At 35.7% G+C, this 22,431-nt stretch overlaps 1 protein-coding gene across 4 annotated transcripts in view; it reads right to left on the bottom strand.

Annotated features, from left to right (window-relative positions):
* The window catches only part of FXR1 (FMR1 autosomal homolog 1), a 34,226-nt gene that overhangs the window by 10,543 nt on the left and 1,252 nt on the right, over positions 1-22,431 (bottom strand). For 2 of the 4 annotated variants that reach the window (XM_044670951.1, XM_044670952.1), the window contains exons 2-12: positions 21,988-22,081; positions 18,674-18,745; positions 15,513-15,661; positions 15,176-15,269; positions 14,502-14,618; positions 13,603-13,773; positions 12,592-12,670; positions 8,176-8,285; positions 5,535-5,621; positions 4,141-4,198; positions 3,991-4,053 (exon numbers count right to left, since the gene is read on the bottom strand). In XM_044670951.1, coding sequence (XP_044526886.1) covers positions 3,991-4,053; positions 4,141-4,198; positions 5,535-5,621; positions 8,176-8,285; positions 12,592-12,670; positions 13,603-13,773; positions 14,502-14,618; positions 15,176-15,269; positions 15,513-15,661; positions 18,674-18,688 — 943 coding nt within the window. In that variant the 5' untranslated portion in view covers positions 18,689-18,745; positions 21,988-22,081. Of the gene's footprint in view, positions 1-3,990; positions 4,199-5,534; positions 5,622-8,175; positions 8,286-12,591; positions 12,671-13,602; positions 13,774-14,501; positions 14,619-15,175; positions 15,270-15,512; positions 15,662-18,673; positions 18,746-21,987; positions 22,082-22,431 lie in introns of all 4 variants that reach the window. The other 2 variants (XM_044670949.1, XM_044670950.1) reach the window with 1 other exon arrangement.

The following is a 22,431-nucleotide window of genomic DNA, read 5'->3' as shown; positions in this document are numbered from 1 at the left end:
AATACAAGACCAACTACGACATGGAGGCCAAAGGGACTCTATCCAGTGTTCAAAGATGTCCAGGAAAAAACCTTTCTAAATCAAGAGTGACATTTGTAGTAGGGTCTAGGAAACATCAACATCCACAAGAGGAACAGCAGTTATTGGTTCCTGAATTAAAGAAGGCTTCTTGTGGGAAAACCAGAAACTACAGTAGAAGAAAAGAGATTGGATGTATGAGAAAAGTAATACCAGGTCAAAAACTGGGTAGGTCTATGGGCAGAAATGTAGTAGCTAGAAGGAAGTCAAAACAACAAACTTAAAACCTCATTTAGCCAACTAAAGTAACTGAAAAGCCTCTTAGCTTTACACTTAAAATTCTTTTAACTAGTTTCATCTCTTCTTCCTTCTTTCTCTACTAAAACCACTTCAAATTCCTTCTTGCATTCAAAAAAAAAAAAATCCCAAATAGAAAGACTAATGTCTCTGAACTTCACATAGGCTAATTTAATTTTTTTGTTTTGTTTTGTTTTTTAAATTTGACTACCTGAATTCAAAATGCTTTTTCTCAACTAGGTTAAGGATAGCATTGATCTTTGCTAAGCCTGATATGCAAGTGGGTAGATGTGAATATATAAACTGTAAGAGGGAGATTTAAGGTATTTATAGATATATAATTAAAGTGTGGCCGCCAGGAATCAACAATTCAGACTGATTCCGTAATTAAAATAGACCGAGTCAGGATCAGGTTTAAGGTAGTTTACTTAAACTACCTTAAAGGTAAAAGGTAGGGAAATAGAGAGGGAGAGGCTAGTCCAGGCCTGCAGAGGCCTGGACGGAGAGAGAAGGTTAAAAGGCTAAATAAATGAGGCTACAAGCCACAAGGCCTAGCAATCAGGCTAGAGCCTACTTAAAGGTAGAGTTTGGAAACACCAAGGTTGGCCCAAGAAGTCAGCCTAACTTACCCACGTGACCATTCAGAGTAGAAGCTGCCTAAGGTCTCACCCGAGATCCTTCAGCTCCAAGTTCAAAGCAAGAACTCCCTCAGCAGGAAGTAACCAACATACTTGAAGATAAAGTGTCTTTCATCACTTCCCGTGGGTCCACCCCTAATTCAAGAGGACAAATGGCAGCTTATACACTGATTTGGACTGCCCAAAGGGCAGTCCCTAGTTCTTGATTTGTTACTTATTGTCACGTGTGGGTAACTCATCTCCCCTCCCCACTAAGGGAGGTGGGGATGACATCATCTCTATGCCTAGTGTAAGTAGAGTTTTGACTATGAATGGACTAGAGCTAATTCTATTTACAAGGCATGAATGATCAGTTTTGATTGTTGTGAATTTGGTACCATGAAGAGATGTGGGAGACAGAAAAAAAAACTTTCATGACAGAGGAAGAGGTGCAAAGACAAGAGGACATATATGATTCATGAAATTTTATATATACACAAACACAAATTAAATTTGATCAATGTCTTAGCTATCTGAACTTGCTTTTTAAAAATCTTATTTTCAAGGGAAAAGGGATGAAAAGGGAGTTGGAAGGTCTATTGAATATGAAGCAAAACATTTTTTCAAATATTTTCTGTTAAAAAATCATGATTTCAAAATTCAATGATTGTTTTTGAAGTGATTTAGATGTAAGACTGCCACCTACTGAAAATTCCAAACAACTTTCTAGTTTTAGTGGTTTTCCAAAATTATTCCATGTTTCTTGGTTAACACTGGCAAAATCCTTTTCTTCAAATCACAGTACTATTTATTCACTTCTAAAAGATAAATGAATACTAACATATACACATGAATAAAGTTTGTAGGTGTGTGTATTTATGGAGGCATAAGGGTTTGGGGAGGAGGGTATCAGCAAATCCTTATGTCTAAGTGGACCCTGGAGTGGGCTTTGATAGCTACTGGGTATTTGAATGGGTAAAGGTGGGCTGGGAGTCCATTTAAGGCACATGGGAAAGTAGGGAAGGAAACAATAGTCTGGACATTAACATGGAGAAAGGTTGGCTCTTTGTAGATAAGGAATGGCAAAAGCAAGTCTTTTGATCAGTATGTGAATGATGCTGACAGCAATAAGGAACAACCTGTTTGGAAAGGGGCAGGGTTTTATTATTCGACCCAACAAATAAATTTGTATTTTAAGGTAGCCTTCTTTACAGGTGTTGAACTCAAATAGAAAGAGAGTCACTGAAGTCTACCCAAGGACTGCTGAAGGCCACATATGGATTTATTAACATTATTTTCCAAAATATTTCTGAATTAAATTTTATCTGGCTAGGGCCTGCAAGAATTCTTCTGCATTAGGGAGTGATGTGGCCAGGATGGGGTTTTCAGAAAAGTACTCAGGCAGCTCTGCAGAGGTTGAAATGAGGGGAGATACTTGAGACTAAGATTTAACAGCCCAGTGAGAGATGATGAAGCCCCAAACTCAGGTGATCAATGACAGAGACTAGGTTTCACTTCAAATTTGTTTAAATTTCAGAAACAATTAAAAGGGAAAGAAATAAGTGATTGCAGAGATGAGAAAAGCATTTATTCATAAAAGGGGGGAAAAGAACACCCTCAACTCATAACATAACTATGCCTTTTATCTTTCCATTTTAATTTCAATCTAGGGTTTAAAATTGGGAGCTGCACAAAAGCTTTCCATTAGATAGCAACATATCATTATGAAAGGGATGTTGGTATATCAGGAAAATGCTTGACTCAAAATACAAGTAAATTAACTTTTTTCAATTTAATTAAATTAACCAAAATGTTCAAGGCAGACTTATGACCAGATTTTGCCATCATACTCAACGAAATGGCCAATAAAAGTACTGTTCATCACTGAAATTTTTGCATGGGGGGGCAGAATACACTTAAAATACTCTCCTATATCCCATTGTCTATTAGCAGAAAAAAATACTTAGATGAACTGTTTGAATTTAAGTCTCTGAAATTTTTTTCCCACAAGACAGTGCCATTTATTTTGTATTCTCAAGAGAGTAGCTACCAAAAACAGTGTTCTTTTACTGTGACTGATAAAAAAAAAGTGCCCAAATACAGAAATGAAAACTGTCTGGTTTTTTGTTTTCCTTTTGAGGAAATTTTCCTCCAAATGTGGTTTTTTATCTTTTTGTCTATGCTTGACTATTTTGTATTGTTTATTCCTATAACTGCCTTAAATCCACTTGAAGAATGTATAGTACAAATCCTAAAAAATTCTAAACTAAACAAAAAAATAAAAATTAAGCCAAATTACCTTTGTAACATAAATTATAACCACAAAAATTCTTTTAAAATCCACCTTTGTAACCTCTGAGTATCTCTCAGGAAGGAGAGCTTGAGTATGACACAAGACTCTGTGGCTCCTAAGCAGAAAAAGCATGAAGAGGGCATGCATCTAGTGATGGCTGGCTAGTGTGCTAGGCCTGGGAAACAAGAAAATATGGGCTGGCAATGCCTGGCCTCTTCCCATAAACAGACATCACAAAGACATGAAAAATTCAGCAAAGAAACAGAAGGAATGAAAGACCATAGTGGGGATCAGAAAGGGCAGAAACAGACATCACTGCCCACAGTTCTACTGCCTGGAATCCCCCCAAGCTCCAGGCAGAAAACACCTCTGTGTGAGGGTCAAAGGTCTTCCAGGTCAGGGACCACAAGTAAATCCATTATATGGTAATATACTTTGGCCTCTATCAATGTCTACAGAAGTAACCAATCCACAAAGATGACTTTCTAATAAAAATCCTGATTCTTCCATTTCTTTTAATAGCCCGTTGCTTATTTTTATCTGTCACTGAATTGAACCTGTCTAGCTAGTTGTTCATATTCACTCTACATATAAGATCAAGTGGCAAATAACTGGATTGGAAAATTAGTTTAAGGAGAGGAATAATTAGGCTTTCCCTACAAATATTGAAAGTTCAAGTTCAAAGAAATATGCAACGTATACAGGTACTTCTATCCCAAAAAACAAAACTTCATTACATCAATAAATAAGAATCATTGTTTTTACCATAACCAGATGTATAATTAGGGCCCCGACGACCTCTGCCTCTTCCACTATAAGACCTAGAACCTTGTACAGAAGAAACGGTACTCTCATCAGTGGCATAGCCTTTCTCTTTTTCAGGCCCTCTGGTGGAAGAGGGTCTGAAACCCATACCGATCTGCCGGAGCTGCTCATCAATTTGAAGTCTCTCCATTCTTAGCTGCTCTACTTCCTGTAATAAAAAAATGAAGACTCATTAGTCATCTATCTTTCAGAGCCTGGACAATTATTCCATTTTCCCCTCCTGAGAGAACCTGTGGTACCACAGTACATTCAATCAACAAAATACATTAGATCTTATAGTCATGCTATGATGAACTGGATCAGCCTAAGAGTTTCTTTAATATTGTTACTATATGAACGAAATTGTCAATACTTTTAACCGCTCAGATTTAAAATTATTAAGTTATCAATAATGAACTTCTAATTAATTATCTCAGAGTATCTTTACAATGCTTATGAACATGATATACACGTAATGAGACCATTTAAAAACTAGAGTAAAAACTCTGAATTATGTTTAAATCTTTTAAAAGCTATATACTCAATTTTGAAGTTACCCAAAGAGTCTATTCAACTACATTTAAAAAAGCTCTCACCACCTTATGTCTGAGAACACTGTGTGTTAGTTCTATAGCATAGAACAGTAAGGGCTAGGCAATGAAATGTAAGTGACTTGCCCTGGGTCACATGGCTAGGAAATATCTTGAGACCAGATTTGAACCCATGATACCTCCCCTCCCTCTCTACACTTGGCTATCAATCCACTGAGTCACCAAGCTCTCCCTCTACTCAGGTACTTCATCATCTGTTAGTTAGAGGTCATGTCTATAAATTTAACAGACATTTTACAAACAATGCCACTCTGACTCGGAGAGCTCCAAAATGTCCAGTTCATGCTGAACTTCTCAGAAGCCTCTGTATTCTATGGATTTTCACCATGATACATATGCACTATTTTAATTCTCAGTCATGTAGAGAAAGGAGAATATATTGGTAGCTAATACAAAGGCTAGATGATAAAAACTAAGTTTATCCTTTTCCTTGGTTCTCTCAGCTTAGCAGGCCTAGTTTCCCTATAACCAGGAAAGCAAATTCAAAGGCAAATTAATGAACTTTAATGAAAGGCAAAATAATGAACTGAGCAACTCTATGGAATAAAGTGCCTGATCCCAAAATGAGATTTTAGCAACTTCGAAATAGGTACCCTATCAAAGACTACAGTTAAATCAAAATTAAAAATAAAATCATGTACACGCTAAAAAGAAAGGTACTGATTCATGCAAGGATATTTGTGTTCTTTACACCTTACTCTTTATGTTGCAACTCATAAAATAGCACGTGATCATTTACCATGACTGCCAAGAAAGAGTTGGTGTTGACTTCTCAAAATAAATTCTTAATTAGGAGCTGAATTTTTATTTAATACTCAACCTGTGCCACCCCCTCCCCCTTTTCCCCCCAAAGTTCACCAAAACAGAGTTGCTATTTATATTTAAACTACATACCTTTAGGTAAGCAATATGATATTCTAGAAGAACTTGCACATTTCCAATGCTTTCTTTAGTGCCAACAAATACAAATGGGACCATTCCCTAGAAGGGGGATGAAAGGAGTGCGTGGAAAAGTAAAAAGAATCTTCATTATAAAAATTCCAAATTGAAGTTATATATAGCAATATTCAAATAAAATCTAAAACACATTAACCATTCAAACTGTTAATGCCATATGGGGAAAGGTATTCCAAAGGGTGTTCTACATACAGTTTGTACATGCTTACATGTCTTTAGATTGACTCTTATTATAGAGCATAAGTTCTTTGAAGAAAGATGGTTTTCACTGCCTATCATATGAACATTTAATAAATACTTAATAAAAAATTCACCTTTTTCCATATAATGATGACATTAAAAAATCAACAAAAACAATTGAAAAAATATAAAATGCTTAGTTCCTCCATTAAGTTTCTTAAAAATTATATTTTAATACCATCTATATAAATTGAACTGAAGGCTGGAAAACTTTTCCCTACTCCCCTAGAAGCAACAATACATGGAACTACATATCTCAAGTGTCAAAAGTAAACTAGTTATCTAGCCCAATTTCAACCTCTACAGGTTGACAGCATGTTCTCTAACGGCCTTCTTGAAAAATTCTCAGTCAACTTGACTACAGTGAGATAAAGAGTTTGGACCAATACAAACAGAAGGACACCGTGTAATGTATGAAATTCAGGTTGAGCTCAATCTGTAACACAAACACAGACACTATGGCATACAGTAAATAAATATAATGAGTAAAAGTATTTTTCTATTAACCACCCACATTTCTACAATAAAAAAAAAACATAGCAGGACCCCAATAATGCAAATTTACATCACTGGGGACCGAAGTACCTCTAAGGAGATAGAGAAGAAAAATAAAGGATATGTTCAACATATAGTTATTTTGGCTATCCATGCTCTTTTCTTTTGTTGAATGGATGGGGTAAAGAAATGGCCTTTTTTAGCTGATCTTTCTGATCTAATTGGAACTAAGGCATCAAATTTGAAAGATAGAGGGTGACATGCATTATCCTCCAATAATGGCAAAATTACAATGTGTTATGGACATTTTAATAGCTATTTTTATTTATGTAAATAGTCATCTTAATAATAAAAATGTCATCTTTAGTTTATAATATTACAAACCAAATAACTAAAATTTTTACCTAAATCCTATAAAAGCTAAAATAACTGTTCATCTCAAAAGAATCACAGAGGCAATCATTGAGCAATTTAACTCACCAGTAGCCAATCACTATTTATAGAGCAATGACTATATGTTAGGCACTGCACTTCATGTTGTCTTTTATATTTAAAAAAGGACAAATACATTCATTGCCCGCAGGGAGCTTACAATCTAGTTGAGGAGATAAGACATGATCAGGTAAAATACAAGATGTAAATAATAATTTAATGCAGTTACATAAGCAATGTTACTAAGTGTTTAATAGGAGGACAAATGAAAAGACAATAGCTATAGGAGTCAAAACATAGAGGTTCATTAAAGAAAGCAGGAATTGTGAAGGACATAGGGTAGTGGACCAGCCAGGAAAAAACTAGAGGTATGTGAGGTTAATGTGTTTATTAAGTGCAGAGTATGAGATTCAAGGGAGTTAAATTTAAGGAGTATGGGCTTGGGCTTGTTCTGAGGAAACGGTATGAAAAGGAGAAAAGATAAACTGAATGAAGATAAGCAAAGATGTCACTGGCTTCCTGGGATGTGTATTATCCACTCCAGAAGAGTAATTGTAGATTTGCTGAAGGGGGATGATGATGGGGTAGACAGATAATGAGAAAGAGCAAAGATAAACTGGAGGTCACTAATATATTAGCATCAACAACTGGGGAAAGCAGGGAGGTGTTTAGAGAATAAAATTGCATTTGAAATTAGCAGAATATATTATAGCAGGCAATTGGAAATAAAGGATAGATGTTCTGGAAATAAGTGAAAATTTAGGACAGTAAACTACAGAAAAGAGAGGTGTAACCACAGGAGGTACATGAGGTCTCCAAGGGAATATTTATGTATATTACTAAAGGAAGAGGGGGAGAGGGAAGAAGTCCCTGAAAAGCAAAAAGGCATTATGCAAAAGCAATGTTCAAAGTGAGACAGACCAAGAAGTATTCCCAAGTTGAGGTTCAGAGAGGTAAATAAAGGCCACTGGCTCAAGGTCACAAAGGTCATTAAGCAGCAGAGAACCAGAACAAAGTCAAGTTATCTGTTGTTTTGCCAACAAAATATTTTTATTGACAGGTAAATAAATTTTTCTAATACTGTATTAGAAATTTTTAATGAAAAAATTAACAATTCATGTCACTAGGGCAGATTTAGCTCTCTAAACCTAAACCAACACCCAATTTTCCAAGAACCCATCATTCTTTTGTTATTCTAAAATATTCCACCACTCTTCATGTTCCATCACTGTTCAGTTTAAGCAATACCTAAAAAGACGTATAGACACTCAAGAATAGGAAAATTTGTTGAAAAACAATATATGCCAGCTAGAATAATTGAAAAATTTTAGAATTACACATCAATATATGTTTAAGAAAAGGGTATTAAAGTGAAGGTTCAAAAAAGGAAATGGTTTAAAAATCAACTTACATCTTCTCTTGGTAGTTTGTTTTCATTGTCTCCTTCAATTCTCACCCTAACTACTCCAGATTTGTCCACAATCTCTTGAATCACCTTGCCATTTTTCCCAATAACTTTCCCTTTAATGAAAAAACAAGAATATAAGTTATCAAAATGCCATATTTTTTCTTTTCGCCAGCAAACGAACATATGATTATTAACTCTAATTTTATGAGACAAACTAACCCATACCATTGTCAATTCACCAAGTCAGAAGATTAACCAATGGAAAAAGAGGCAGCCCCAAAATTTATCCTCTTTGGAAAGGACATGGCCTATACACTACTGTTCCTATGTAGAAGTCAACTATGAGACTATACGGACATTCCTTAAAAGTCACGTCTGGAGCAGATCTCTGCTCTATTTAAAATAAAAATTCTTATGCACTTAACATTTTCATAAAGCTTAAACATATATTTGGAAGCTCAGCAAATGACAGAATAGATCCAGCTAACAATCTGAAGGATGTATATTCATTTTACTTTTATTTTGAAAACACTTAAGATTTTATCAGATGTGTAGAATTCCAGGTAGGTGTGGGAAAAGGCCTACATCACCCTGATTTGGGAATTTAAATGATTTTGTACACACATCTAGCAGGTGAGAAGTCAAGAGAAACCAGGTCTTCCTGACAATTATGGTTTACAACAACACACATATAAATATATAAACAATATTGGTCGGATTATTAGTAAATCATATTTCTATTTCCAAGGTATTGGTAAATCTTATGCCAATCCTACATTAATGAAACCTTGCTTTTCAAAAATTATGCAACTGGAAGTTAATTCTGCTCAAATTAGATAAAACTGGAATCTTCAACAAGTGTCTGTTGTCTATGAATAATCTTAGCTGAAATCATACTCATTACCCAAGAGGGCTGTCCCTGTCAGAAGGAATACCCACACCAATGGTTCACTGCTATCCTTCAGTACATCCAAGTGTTCTATAGCTCACAAGTCTTAATCCAGGAAGGTAGCATTCTACTTAATGGAATATTAAGGAACTTAAAAGCAAAATTTATCTGCTAATTATTCTTCCTTATGAGTAAATTGGCTGGTATTAGAACATATAAATACATTATAATGAATTAATATCCTGTGACTTTTTTCATTTTCACATTATAGTTCAGTCATTTGTTAAGAACTGACTGTGAAAAAAGCACTATTCACAGTACTGTGGGGAAAATATAAAAAAAGTACAACTGTCTCTTGAAGTAGCTCAAAATCTAGTTTGCTAACTAAAAATATTCCTATGAAAAAATGGAAGATCACTTAGCATCTTCTCAACTCACAGTGATGGCTCTATAGTTTACAAAAGCACTTTTCCTCACAACAACCCTGTGAGGTAGGTTGGGTACTGATCCCCCCTCCCCACATTGGCCATTTAGAGGATAAAAATGTGGCTCCAAAATGTTAAAAGGACTTGCTCTAAGTCACACCACTATGTCAAAGAAATGGAACTAACTTAAGCCAGGATTCCTGTCACATAGGCCAGTGGGCTTTCCATTATACCATCCTCTAGAAAATCAAGTCCAAGATTAGGAACAGTTTAGTAAATCTATGAAAAGTATAGAATACAGAGTCTATGAAACCTATTTTCCCACCGACTTAAACATTAATAAATCACATTCATTCCCTCAAACACTATCCAATAACAACCTGGACCTGTGTTGCATTTTTGGTAAAGAAGCTGTAAAACCACATTTTTTGCCACATCATGCAGGGAAGGGTGGACCCAACACAAAAGAGTAACTAACAGGGCAGTGGCAGCACCAAGCCAGCTTGCAGCCAAGCAGTGGAAAGGACCCACCTCCGGCTTTGTCCCCACCAATAGTCAAGTAAGGCAACATCAATTCAAGAGTTAGCAGCAGCAGCCAGGCACTGAATCAAAAGGGAGAAATGCTGATGGCGGCAGCTCCTCTCAGCAGTCCCAATAGAACCATCAGCAGGTTAATCCAACGGCAGCCTTTTCTTTGCCAATTCTGTGGAGTACTACCAGGGATTCTTTGGCTCCAAGACGCAGGCAACTTATTGAGAAAGCAAGCCCCTCTTTTGCAAGTCTCCCAGACCCATCTTATTCCCCAACTATAAGGTCTGTGACCCCCGCCCCCATGTGAGCTATAGCAGCAGTAGGTGAACTCAAATCACCATTTTGGGGGCCAGTGGCAGGGACCTACCTGCAAGTTTTAATCAGCCCCACCACAGACTGAATGTGTACCTTAATTGATCAATTCCATAGGTATAAATTCCACAGAGCAGACTGACAAAGTGAAGCATACCTGCAGTACAAATTGAGCATAAGTGCTGGGGGGGACAAAGAGTGGAGAGGTGAACTGGATGGGGGGAAATGGGGAAACATGAGATTGTCAGGGAAACTGATGTCCTAGAAGGTTTGAGCTATGGCTTTTCAAACATCATGGTCTTGTTTTCTTGGAGGTCATTGTCAGGAATGTAAAAGGTCCATTTCTTATCTCACTCCTGTCTCTCTCTGATGTGACAAAAATATTCTGAATTTAAAGAAAATTATATTCAAAGGAAAATGGGCAAGGGCAGTGCTACATGCATGCCATAGAAAAGTTTCTTCTATAAGCAGTCTCAAGGCCACACTGCCCTGGGGGAAGCTGCTGCTAACTGTTCTCCAGTCTTGCCCAGGATCATGCGAGCAACACAGAACAATCCATGCCAACTGGGTGGAGTAGAGACTTAAAAAAATAAAGAGATAGGCACTCAAAAATGCTGATTAATCAACCAAAGCAACAGATTGTCCTCATTACCAATTTCCCAAATTTTCAGGAATTCTCAGGTGTTTTTCAACACTGGAAACCCTAGCCAGAGACCATTAAAAGGGCAATACAGAATTTTATAACAGCAAGATACCTTAGAAGAGGTCCCTATAAAGATGAGGTATTTGAGGCTAAGATATTTTTTAAAAAGTCAACTAATTCATGCTATACAGAAATGAGGCCCATCATCAAAAACAGTCTCTCAAACAAACCACCAGAGAAATAAAAGGGTGTAAACATCAAGTTTTGGGTCTTTATGTTGTATTTTACCTCTCAACTTTCATTACAGAATAACTAGGTAGTTTTAATTTTAAAACAACCAGTTGGATCTATCATCAATAATACATGAATTCCTTGCTCATTTTTTAAAAAATTGTAAAATTTTATAATATAAGTTATGAAACTGAAAATGTCCACCAGATATTTGGTTATAAAATGACAAAACAAAAATATTCCAGTTTTTAAAAATATATATACCACTGATTATAAGAATTTTGCTATAGCAACCACAGAATAATAGCTTTTGAACTGGAGAGACCTATGGTCTGGTAGTAAAGTCTCCTCCTTTTGCTGATTAAAAAAAAAAAAAAAAACACAGAAAATCAGAAGTGAAATACTTAACTTAAAGCCATGCAACAGTCAAAGAACTGAAGCCACTTTCTGACTCCAAATTCAATGCCCTTTTAACTGCTGTCTTCAGGTTTCTAAGATTTTAAATTTAAACTGAGAAGGGCTACATTAGGCCCCATTAAAAAACACTACTCAAAATTTTATAGTTTCTTTGTTATTTATTTATATTTTAATTATTTAAATTTCTATTATTCAATGTATTGTTAATGTCCTCCAAATAATTTTAAGTCAAGTAAGCAAAAACGGGAGATCTATTATGAAGGGGAAAGTAACTGGAGCACAAAGAACAGTTGCAACCTTAATAAAGTTTGTGTTGCTATCAATCTAATCCTTTCTCAATTTCTAAACCAATGTTGTAATCCAAAGGCTCCTCAAAGAAATCAAAGTTGCTCCAATGATATCAAATGAGAGCTTGGAGATTTTCCCCCTGAATACTACACTCAGACAATAATTTATCCCTCCTGATCACCAATTCCCAAGTCTTCTCGGTCTCTCCCTCTTCTAAGTTAAACTAAGGAACAAATATAGTTTCATAAATTAAAAATAAAACTCTACAATTTGGGGGGAGAGCAAAGGAATAATATGGGCTCAGCAAAATGAAATCCTGCAACTTTGAGGGGCATGTTATTACATTAGTAACACGAACCAATCCTGAAGGGATGAGCTGAGAACAGGTGGGAAGTAGTAGTTCATTTCCAATTATCGACTTCTGTAGTGTTTCACACACAGTACAAAAAACAAAAATACTTTTCCTTTCTTTTTCACCTTAGTTAGCAACAATTAGGGATAAAGTAGCCAGATATAAAATTCAATTCTAAAGATTTTAAAATGTTCACTACAGATGTAAACACAAAAGTATAGTTATAATCAGCGCAAGTCTAAGTAGAGGAGTATCATTATCACTTAACAATATTGTCAACCACATTATCTAAAGTGCTTTTTATAAATTAGGATTTAGTAGTATTACATACCAACTAGATTTCTAGGAACTTGAATAAAATCCTCCACAAATTCCAAGAAACCTCTAGCCTTTTTAACAGCATCAGCACTCTAGGGAAGGGAAAAGAAAAAACAAAAATAACATAATATTAGAGTTATCTGGTCACTCCTGAAATGTCATGTTAATAAAAAGGCATGTTCTAAGCAGTCTAATGATGTTCCCTGCTAAAACGTCAGCTGTCTTAAGCATGGCAGACCCAATGGGGTTGTGGTAAAGCACTAACTGATATTCTAAGAGAATAAAAGAAAAATATATATATTCCACATAACTGTTACAGGGATCTAAGAATCAAAGAATTTTAGTGCTAGACCTGACATGGATATCATCTAATCCAAGACCTTAATTTGGGGAACCGAGCTTTAAAGATTTCATCTACACCTTTCTTCCAATAAATGTTCTTCCTCCTGTTAAGTTTTCCTAGGAGAAAACATTCCTAAACCAGTATTGCAAATATTCATTAAAATGAAGAAAGCCTAAGTGGCACTGACACTATAAAGTGCCTAAATTAAAACATTTTAAGCCAAAGTATACTTTAATAATTACATATCTATATGATAACTACCTACAGCTGGTTAATAAAACATTTCCAGACAGGTCCTGCGCTACAATGAATAATTTAGAAAGATAATTCCAATGATGTAAAAAATAATATGTCATAGGTTGCCATAAATCTCTTCTAAGGATACACATATTACATATGCAGTAAAAGTTGTATTTCAAGTTACATAAGTATAAAAGTTCATCTCCCAAAACCCCAATGCTTAAAAACTGTATCCTATTAATAATACACAGCTTACTCACTCTCCTTTCCCAACACCAACTTTAAAAATTCTCCCCAGGACTAGAACAAAATGATAAAGTCTTACTTGGTTTAAAATGACCAGTGAGTCATTTATTTAGCCAATAAGGTTTTTAAAAAGCTATGGTCAATTGGGTGTAATACTTTAAATATAATCCTCATGGAAAAGCCATCTAATTTTACCTCTCCATAGATCCTAAATGTTCCAGTATCCTCATCCAGTTCAATTGCTGTGACTCCTGGAACTTTTCTGGCTTGCTGGATATTACTACCATGGGTTCCTATCGCAAGACCCATTAAATCTTCTCTCACAATAAATTCTTCATGAAATGCTGCTGCCAGTTGTTTTGTACACTAGGGAAACAGATGAAATTATGTACTGAAGAGCATTACAATAAAAAGTCAAAAAATTACATTTAGTAATTCCCAAGGTAATCCTTTAATTAGCAAAAGTAGTAGTTTCTCCTAATCTGTCACATAGAACCTTCAATATATCAAATAGGTTGCTAGAAAGTTTGATTATATTAGTAGAGCTCACCGTACATTTCACCATAGAAACATATTACATACAGTAACTGTTAGATGGGTCACCCAAATGTTCCAGCTATGGTATGGATAAAATTGATTTAAATGTGTTAGTCTGACACATATTTAAGATAATGGATTAACACATATTTTAGCAACAGAGAAATCAAGAAGCAGTAACAAGAAAAAGAAGAAACTGTTTCACTTTATAAAATCAACTGAACAACTTTGAGGCTGTATTACAACAGAAAAATACAGAAAACTAAAACTGAAAGAAAAGCCTGATTCCCAAATGTCCTTCATATACTCAGCATAGTTATCCTTTAGACCAGTGGGATCAAGTTCAAATGGGCATACTGATGTAGAAAACATTTTTGTTTTATTTTCATTTATTTTGTTAAAAACACTTTCCAATTATCTTAATCCAATTAGGGCTTTGATAGGCAGAATTTTTACTACTTCTTCCCCTAGATTGACCACCCAGACAACGAAGCACCCAAAGTCAAACAAACAATAATTTATAATACTGAAGTAACTGAATATTAAAACCTCCTTACTTCTAAATGTTTGGTAGCTTCTTCATTTCTTGACATAAGCATCAGTTTGGTACGAATACTTCGCAAATGCATATCACTTAAGATATTGACCCTCTTCACAGTTGCTTCACTGGCAGACTATAAAATAAAAATGTTCAAGTGGGAAATGTTATGTTTCTGAGAAAGTTGACATGTGAATATATTTGCAAACAAGGGCTTCATCTATTTTTCTTTTATTAAGCTTTTACTATATACCTGATTACCTAAGCACTGGGTATACAAATAAAGAAAAAAGAAAGGAAACTCAAAGTCAGTTTTGCTCTAAAGTTGCTCTTTACCTCTTAGGGGAAGATGATGTACACAAAGACATGTACAAAATATTAAAATCTGTGTTTCCATCATTAGGGAGGTACTCATGGATTCCTTCAATGTCATAAGTGAGAAAGAGGTCTGGGTGAATCAGTAGGGCTTTTGGGAGGCCTAAGAGAGTCCCTAAGAATGAAAACAGCTGAGAGGTTAAGCTTCATCTGTGCATCACTGCAGCAACAGCACCCCCCTCCATCAATGAGATGCTCCAAGAACTATATAAATACCATAATCTAGATCTGTCCATCCTAGTCATAACACATCATTTCTACCTTTCAATGTTTTAAAGTCATTTATGTTGGAGAAATTTGTTCTGCATCATATCTTACCAATATCATTAACTGTGTGGTTTCAGCATGGTAAAAAATCCGACATGCTCCCACGGCTTTTTTAAAGTCTTTATGTGCATTTTCATTAGCACACCTAGAAATTAATTGATATAGTTTTATTAGTAGGTAATAACTGCAGAAATACTGATGAAAAAGCAAACCACTATGAATATGATTCAAAATATTATGTTAATAAATTCCTCACCACAATAATTCTGCTCCATAGAAATCTTTTCTCTGGAAAGGACTTTAAATGGGCATTTAGAGAAAGGGGATTGATGCAGCAACAGTCATTTCAAACACTTTCAGTGACCAAACAGTAATCAGAATTACTTACGCCTCCCTTAAGTCCTCAGGAACATCCACTGTGCACTTAAAGAAGGTGTTTTTTTTGACAGTTTTGTTTTGATTGACAGGTCGAAGTCGTTCAAAGGTGACAATTTCATTGTAAGTGGCATCACAAGCAGCATATTCAATGACATAAAACTGGAAGAAAAGAAGATAGACTAAAATATTCTTCTCTGAAGAGAAAAAGCACAAATGTTCTAGTAATAGTTAGATTTATGTGCATTTGTATATGTATGACCCTAAGTGAGACTAAATTGCTTTTGCCAAAGAGTCAAGTACCTGGCATTTGTATTCCTTAGTGGACTTCCTTGTGCTAGTTCTAATTCTTATATTCCCCAAACTTGTGCCATTTCATATTTACTAATGATATGTTCTAGCTATTTCGCAGTAGATGTGGGTGCTATTAACGACTGTCATATTATATTAATGAATTTATAGGTAAGAGTAATACACATAGCAATCAGCATTTATGTGTGTAGTACCTTAAGATGTCAGACATTACCCTTTTTTGTGATCTTGTCTCTTTTTCAGGCCCAGAAAAGGATAAGGGACCTACAGTCACAACAATAGGGAGCAGAGGGAAGATGTAATCTAATACCTCACTGTTTTGCAATATGATCAACATTTTTATTTATATTAGAGTAGCTTCATTATACAGTTGTTTGAAACTCTTTTCTCTCTTTAAACTGCATGTAAAAAAAAAATCACCCTCTAAACTGGCATTTTTAGCCATTTGGAGTTAAGAGTAATTCTTAAAGAGTCCTTTATTTTTAAACCAAAAAAATCTCACCATTTAATTTCAGAGTTGTAAGTTTATAGAAACAGAAACTTTAAGACTTAAATATCAGTCACGGGGCCAAAATGAAGTAAGGAATTGAGAATGGAAGGCCAGAAAACTGAAAACCAGACACCTTCCTACTTCCTTCTAAAAACAGCCCTACATATTTTTATTAAATATGATCAACTTAAATCCCAATCAAACAAAAGTCAGCACTGATGTGTGAAGGTATGCCAAACCCTGAATATCCCAATAACTCTATGGTATGAAATATAGGTATTACCAGAAAACTGAGATTTAGAAAAATCAATGACTTGCCCAAGATTACAAAACTTTTAGGGGTCAGAAATAGAATCCAAAAAGTTAGTTTTCTTCTATATTCAACAGTGAGAATCTTTCCACAACCCTGACAATGTAATGATGTTAACTATAAAAGGTTAAATTTAACATGGATTTTCAAATGTATAGGTTTCTGTAAAGTACTCATACAATTAGAAACCTCAAATTCAAGATGTTTTAGATCCATGATATTGCAAGCAACTCAATGCTTTTGGATATGAAAAGAACTCCAATTTCAGTTTACCTATATATACAATGAGGGAATGCCACCAAATCATGTAAGAAATTCCTATGATCCAGCTAAGTTTTGAAAAAAGGTGGTAGCAGTGGTCTAAGTACAAAGAAGGAAGGAGTCTACCAGGTAGGGACTAATTCCTATCCAAACAAGATATGATTCTATAATACCCTCCCCTCCCCAAAAAGCCACTCACCCTTACATAATAAACAATATAGCCAGCATTTATGTTACACCTACTTATGCACTGAGCATTATCTCATTTGATCCTTACAACAACCCTGGGAGAGAGATGCTATTATAATGATCCCCCCCATTTTACATTTTAGGAAATGGAAAACATTTCAAGGGACTTGGCTCAAGACCACACAGGTGGTTAAGTGTCCAAGGGCTGAATTTCAACTCAAGTCTTCTTGACTTTAGGCCCATCCATCCACAATACCACCAAGATGCAAAATCCTGCCAACTCAAGTTTAAATCAAAGAAAGAGCAATGTTGCTAGGGAATTGTAGCTTTAAATTCTGATACTATATCTTGAGTGACAATTGATTTCCATGCTGCTTTCCCTCTCTGTGATCATGGAGTATCACCCAGGCCTCTGTCTGACCCCAGGGCAGGCTCAGAGATCTTGTCATGCAGCAGCTGCTTCCTCTCTGGCCTGCATGAAGCATGCCAGGAGCCTGTGTGCAGGTACTTTGAACCTTCCCCAACCTGCAGCCTATGCCCCAATCATTCAGGAAATAATTTCTGGGCACCTGATAGCCAAAGCCACCTCCTTTCTTCCCCTGATTGACAGGGGGAAAAGCTCCCCCCTCTAGCTAAAGGTCTTTCACCCAGAAAGGCCTGAACAGAAGAGAAGATTAAGAGAGGTGATCCAACTGAGTAGCAAGCAGTCTGCCCTGGCTATGTACAAAAGGTGGGAGAACAAAGGTTTACCTCTCTGTAGCCCAGAAAAACAGTTCACATTCTACTACCTCTGCCCATCTCTCAGGTGAGAGGGAAGCCGGCAGATTTTACCAAAGGTGACTATGGAATAATACAGTCCCTACAAAGCCCTTGGAACGTCCCTGGGGAAGCCTAGACCAAACAAACCACGATAGGAAGACTGAGCCTGGCCAGTGCTGCTTCTTGAGTCCACTGACAAGCCACTACCAGTCATAGATAACCAAATGGCTCAGCATGGATACGGATGCCGGGCCTAAAGCAGGTCCTACTTCACATAGCCTCTTATGAGTAGCAGGGCCTCAGCAATGTTGGCCTTCTAACAAAGTCCCTGTTATCGCTGTCCCCAGGATGCTCTCACCCACCTTACATCTATTAGCCCCAGATCTAACTTTCACCCAAGTAGTTCTTCAAGAGTAGAGGCTGATGTTGGTTACACACTAGCCCACTACTTTCAACTAGTCAAGAGCTCTTCTTGAGAAACAGGACACCAAAGATGATTGAGCAGTGGACACCTACTAAATGGAACACTCTCTAGAGGTGGATATTTGGTATCAGGTAGATTCAGATTTCCACCATCTAAACAAATGAAATATCTACTTTTTACTGCCCCCCCTCCCATAAGTAAAGCCATTCTTTAAAATTTAAAATTAAAAAAAAAGAAAACACACCACAGGATTTCCTGAACAAAGAATTTTGAAATCAAGAAAGATATTTAAAGAGTTCTAGTATTTTCAGCAGTAATCCTTTTCCTAAACAATCACTTTTAAAGCTGAAGATTGTTTCTGAATTATTCTTCTCCATCACTAGATGAGAAAAAAATTCATCCTACTATGGTTTTTTAAAAGAAACTTACTTCTCCTTTCATCATCCGAACTTTTGCAAGCCACCATCCACATGGTTCTTGGTCATTTGCTCTTGAATAAACCTAAGAGGATATATTTATAAAACTTACAATCAGATCATGAATTATCCAAATTACCATCCTGAATTGACATGTCTCCTAGACATTTAGGTTTTTATTACTAAATTAAGATTGCATTTAACAAAGATGAGATTTCTCAGCTTATATCTCAAATTCCTGGTTGTTAGTGTGTGCATAATTACTGTTCAAAATCTTACCAAGCAAGCTTCTACCCAATCTAAAACAACCAACTTGTTTCAGTTTTGTCAACTGATTTTGTTTTTTTTGATGTTTTTTGATGCTGTTCAGTAATTTCAGTTATATCCAACTCTTCCTGATCCCATTTTAGGTTTTTTTTCAGGCAGATACTGGAATGGTTTGCCATGTCCTTTTCCAGATTATTTTACCATTGGGGACACAGACAGGGTTAAATGGACACAGCTATTAAGTCCCTGAAAGCAAATTTGATCCTAAGCCTTCATGACCCAGGCCCAGTACTTGCATGAACTGTGCAATCTAGCTGCCTTATTATTACTATGAATCAAATGTTTTCAAAGTTGATGAATCTTTCATGAAAGCTCACTTTTTAAACCTTTACCTTCCATCTTAGAATGAATACCGTGTATTGGTTACAAGGCAGAAGAACAATAAGGGCTAGGCAATGGGGGTTAAGTGACTTGCCCAGGGTCACACAGCTAGGACATCTGAGGCCAGATTTGAACCTAGGACCTCCCATCTGTAGGTCTGGCTCTCAATCTATTTATTATACTTTTAAAACAGATTATTTTATTAATTACTATCAAAAATTCTACCTTTCAAAATACCATTGCTTTTTTTCCCCAGGAAAGAAGGGAGGGAGAAAATTGGGAGTAAGGAAGAAACCGTAATTTCCTTGATCAAGGATATCTGACCAGTGTAAATAAGCACCAAAAGCAGCTTTTTCCTTTCACCATGGTAACTTTTAGTCTGTCCAGATGAAAAAGTTATATTCATTTTTTTTTACTGATAAGAGAATGTAGACAAACATAACTAAGGCCATAACCAGATCTATAACTTCTCTATAAAAAATACTCATTTGAAAAGAATTAATTTTTCTCTGAACCATTAAAGACCAAAAAAATTTTAAAGTGAATGAGCCTCTGAAGAGTTAACTTTGTCTTTTAAAACTCAAATTTCAGTTTCATGACTAGGATGGTTATTTCACAATCATTGTCTAACATAGCAAAATATGCTTAACATTCCACTTGGGGAGAAAACTTTGGTTTTAGTAATATGTCATTCTAACAAAAAAATTTTCATGTTTTCAAATCATTAACATTTCTTTAATGACTAAATTAAGTGCTATTTTCCATTCAAATTTATTTTAGAATAGTTGTTGCCATTTTCCATAACCACTTTTTGAAAAAATATGTCACTAAATTGAACTGGTACATATTGATCCTATTACAAAATATCAGGACAATACATCTGACACCTTTGGTTTAAAGACTGGGGAAATAGGAGGAGTGTCAGGTCAGGAAAGACTTTTCTATCAAGTGATTTAGGGTAATTATCAGATGAAGACAGAGGAGAGGTCTTGAAAATTTAGTAAATAGAATTAGAGCTCACCAATCAGCAGGTAAAAACAAGAATCCTAAAGAGGGGGAGTGGCTCAAGAGATTGACAGCTTTAGGAAAATGATTAAAGGACCATGTTAAATGACAATTATTTCATAAATCAAAATTGTTAAGTGAACTTTTATCCAAGCTCTATTAACTATATTTTAATCTTATTGTGGAATTTTGTATGAGAAAATAACAAACTGCATGGTAATGGCTTATGTAACTACCACTTTAAAAAATCCTCACCGTCTGCCTAAGAATCAATATTGTATATTGATTCCAAGGCAGAAGAACAATAAGGGCTAGGCAACGGGGGTTAAGTGCCTTGCCCAGGGTCTCTAGGCCTGGCTCTCAATCTACTGAGCCACCTAGTTGACCCCATAACTATCACTTTTTACAGCTTAGGACAAGTGACTGAATTATGCTCTAAAGAAAAGAGTCCTCATTTTTTCTAAGACCAGTTCCCATATCATTTCTCTCCTCTTTTCCTATTTATTCACCTTTTCATTATATTTTCATTATAATTTTGTCCCCCCAAAGTATACTAATCTGTTTGGGAGATAGAGGAGGATTGTGGGATAAGTCTATGTTACAAATTCAGATCCTCCACTTCCTCCTATTTAAGTTCTGTTTACATTTTTATCTCCTGTCCTTTCTACCCTTTCTTAATAACCCCAAACTTTTTTTTAACCCTGTAGATAAATCTATTTAAAAAAAACTCTCTAAACATGGTTAATTAATTGTTATCTCTTATGCTTTTCTTAAAAGTTGTAATTTCCTGTGTTTCTCTTTAGGATTGAAGTGTTCTGTGGGAGGGAACTGGAAGAAGAAGGAACAACAACAAAAGATACAATGGGAATATAATAGAAAAAGTAAGTGATGAGAGACTGGATGTGAATGTTACAGAGGCTGTCAGCCTCAACTGGTCTGTAGCTGAACTTTTTCTTATTCTTTGTTTCAGAGTATATAGAGGGGAAAATATACAGGAAATAAAGATAAATCTTTTTAAAAAGTACAAAAAAGGTACAAAAATTATGAATTGGTTAAAATTTCAGGTAAGGAATCATAAGTTAACCACAAGCAACTTTCACCCATATGAAATTCATTCTTTAGTAGCTTTTTTTTTTGACATAGGGACAAGAAACTTTCAGCTTTCACAAGCTATTTCTATCTGGCCAGGGCTTTTCATGATTTCCAAGAACAATGATAGGAAATAATTATGGGCACACAATACAAATATAGAATAGCAAGAAGTCTCTCCAGTCCCTCTTCCCCTTTCTCTTTTCTCTGGTCCTTTTATCCTTGCCCTAGCCTCCCAGCTCTCAATTTCTTGCTTTTCTTTGAAATAGCTACTAACATGGAATTTGAGGGGTTTTTGTTTTAAGTTCCCCATGTCTTCTGGGTGAACATATTGGTAGGCCTGGCTTCTTTTCCAGTGAACAAGCCATTTTTTGACTTCGAAAAGGTAGAGGAAAAAATACCTATTCCAGAATGGCTAGACAATGCATCCAACCTCCACAATTGAACTGCTACTTTCAATCATTTTAAAAGTCAGTAGCAGTAAAAGTTCAAGGAATAACTTATCCCACAGAATAGACTTCTTTCAAATAAAACAGAAATTTAAATAGATACCAATGTCCATAAGATAAACATAAAAGTGCTTACCTCTACTTCATCTCCTTCACTAATTTCTTTTTTTATATCAGGAGGAGGAGGTAATCTTACTTCATTAAATGGAACTTGGCGTTCAGGCTGCCAGCTAAAAATTAAAGATATTTTAGTCAATGCTTTTATCAAATCATCTCGCAAAAAACATATATTATCATATTTTTATAATTAACTTTAATAATCAATCAAAACTGAAAAAAATGTTCTAGATCAGTGATAGGCAAACTTTTTAAAGAGGGGGCCATAGGAAAGAAAATGTTCATCTGTCAGTCTGTTTCTAAGGCAACTCTTTCGAAGTTTCATGGTATTGTATCCTACTCAATGTATTCTTCAGATAAGGAATAATGCCCAGGGGCCAGACAGAACATTTCAGGGGGCCTGCATTGGGGCTGAAGTTTGCCCATCAGTGCTCTAGATAACAGTGAGGTACCAAAATAGAAA

The sequence above is a fragment of the Gracilinanus agilis genome, chromosome 3, assembly GCF_016433145.1.
Source record: "Gracilinanus agilis isolate LMUSP501 chromosome 3, AgileGrace, whole genome shotgun sequence".
Taxonomy (NCBI): domain Eukaryota; kingdom Metazoa; phylum Chordata; class Mammalia; order Didelphimorphia; family Didelphidae; genus Gracilinanus; species Gracilinanus agilis.
This window is presented reverse-complemented; position numbering and strand designations above follow the sequence as displayed.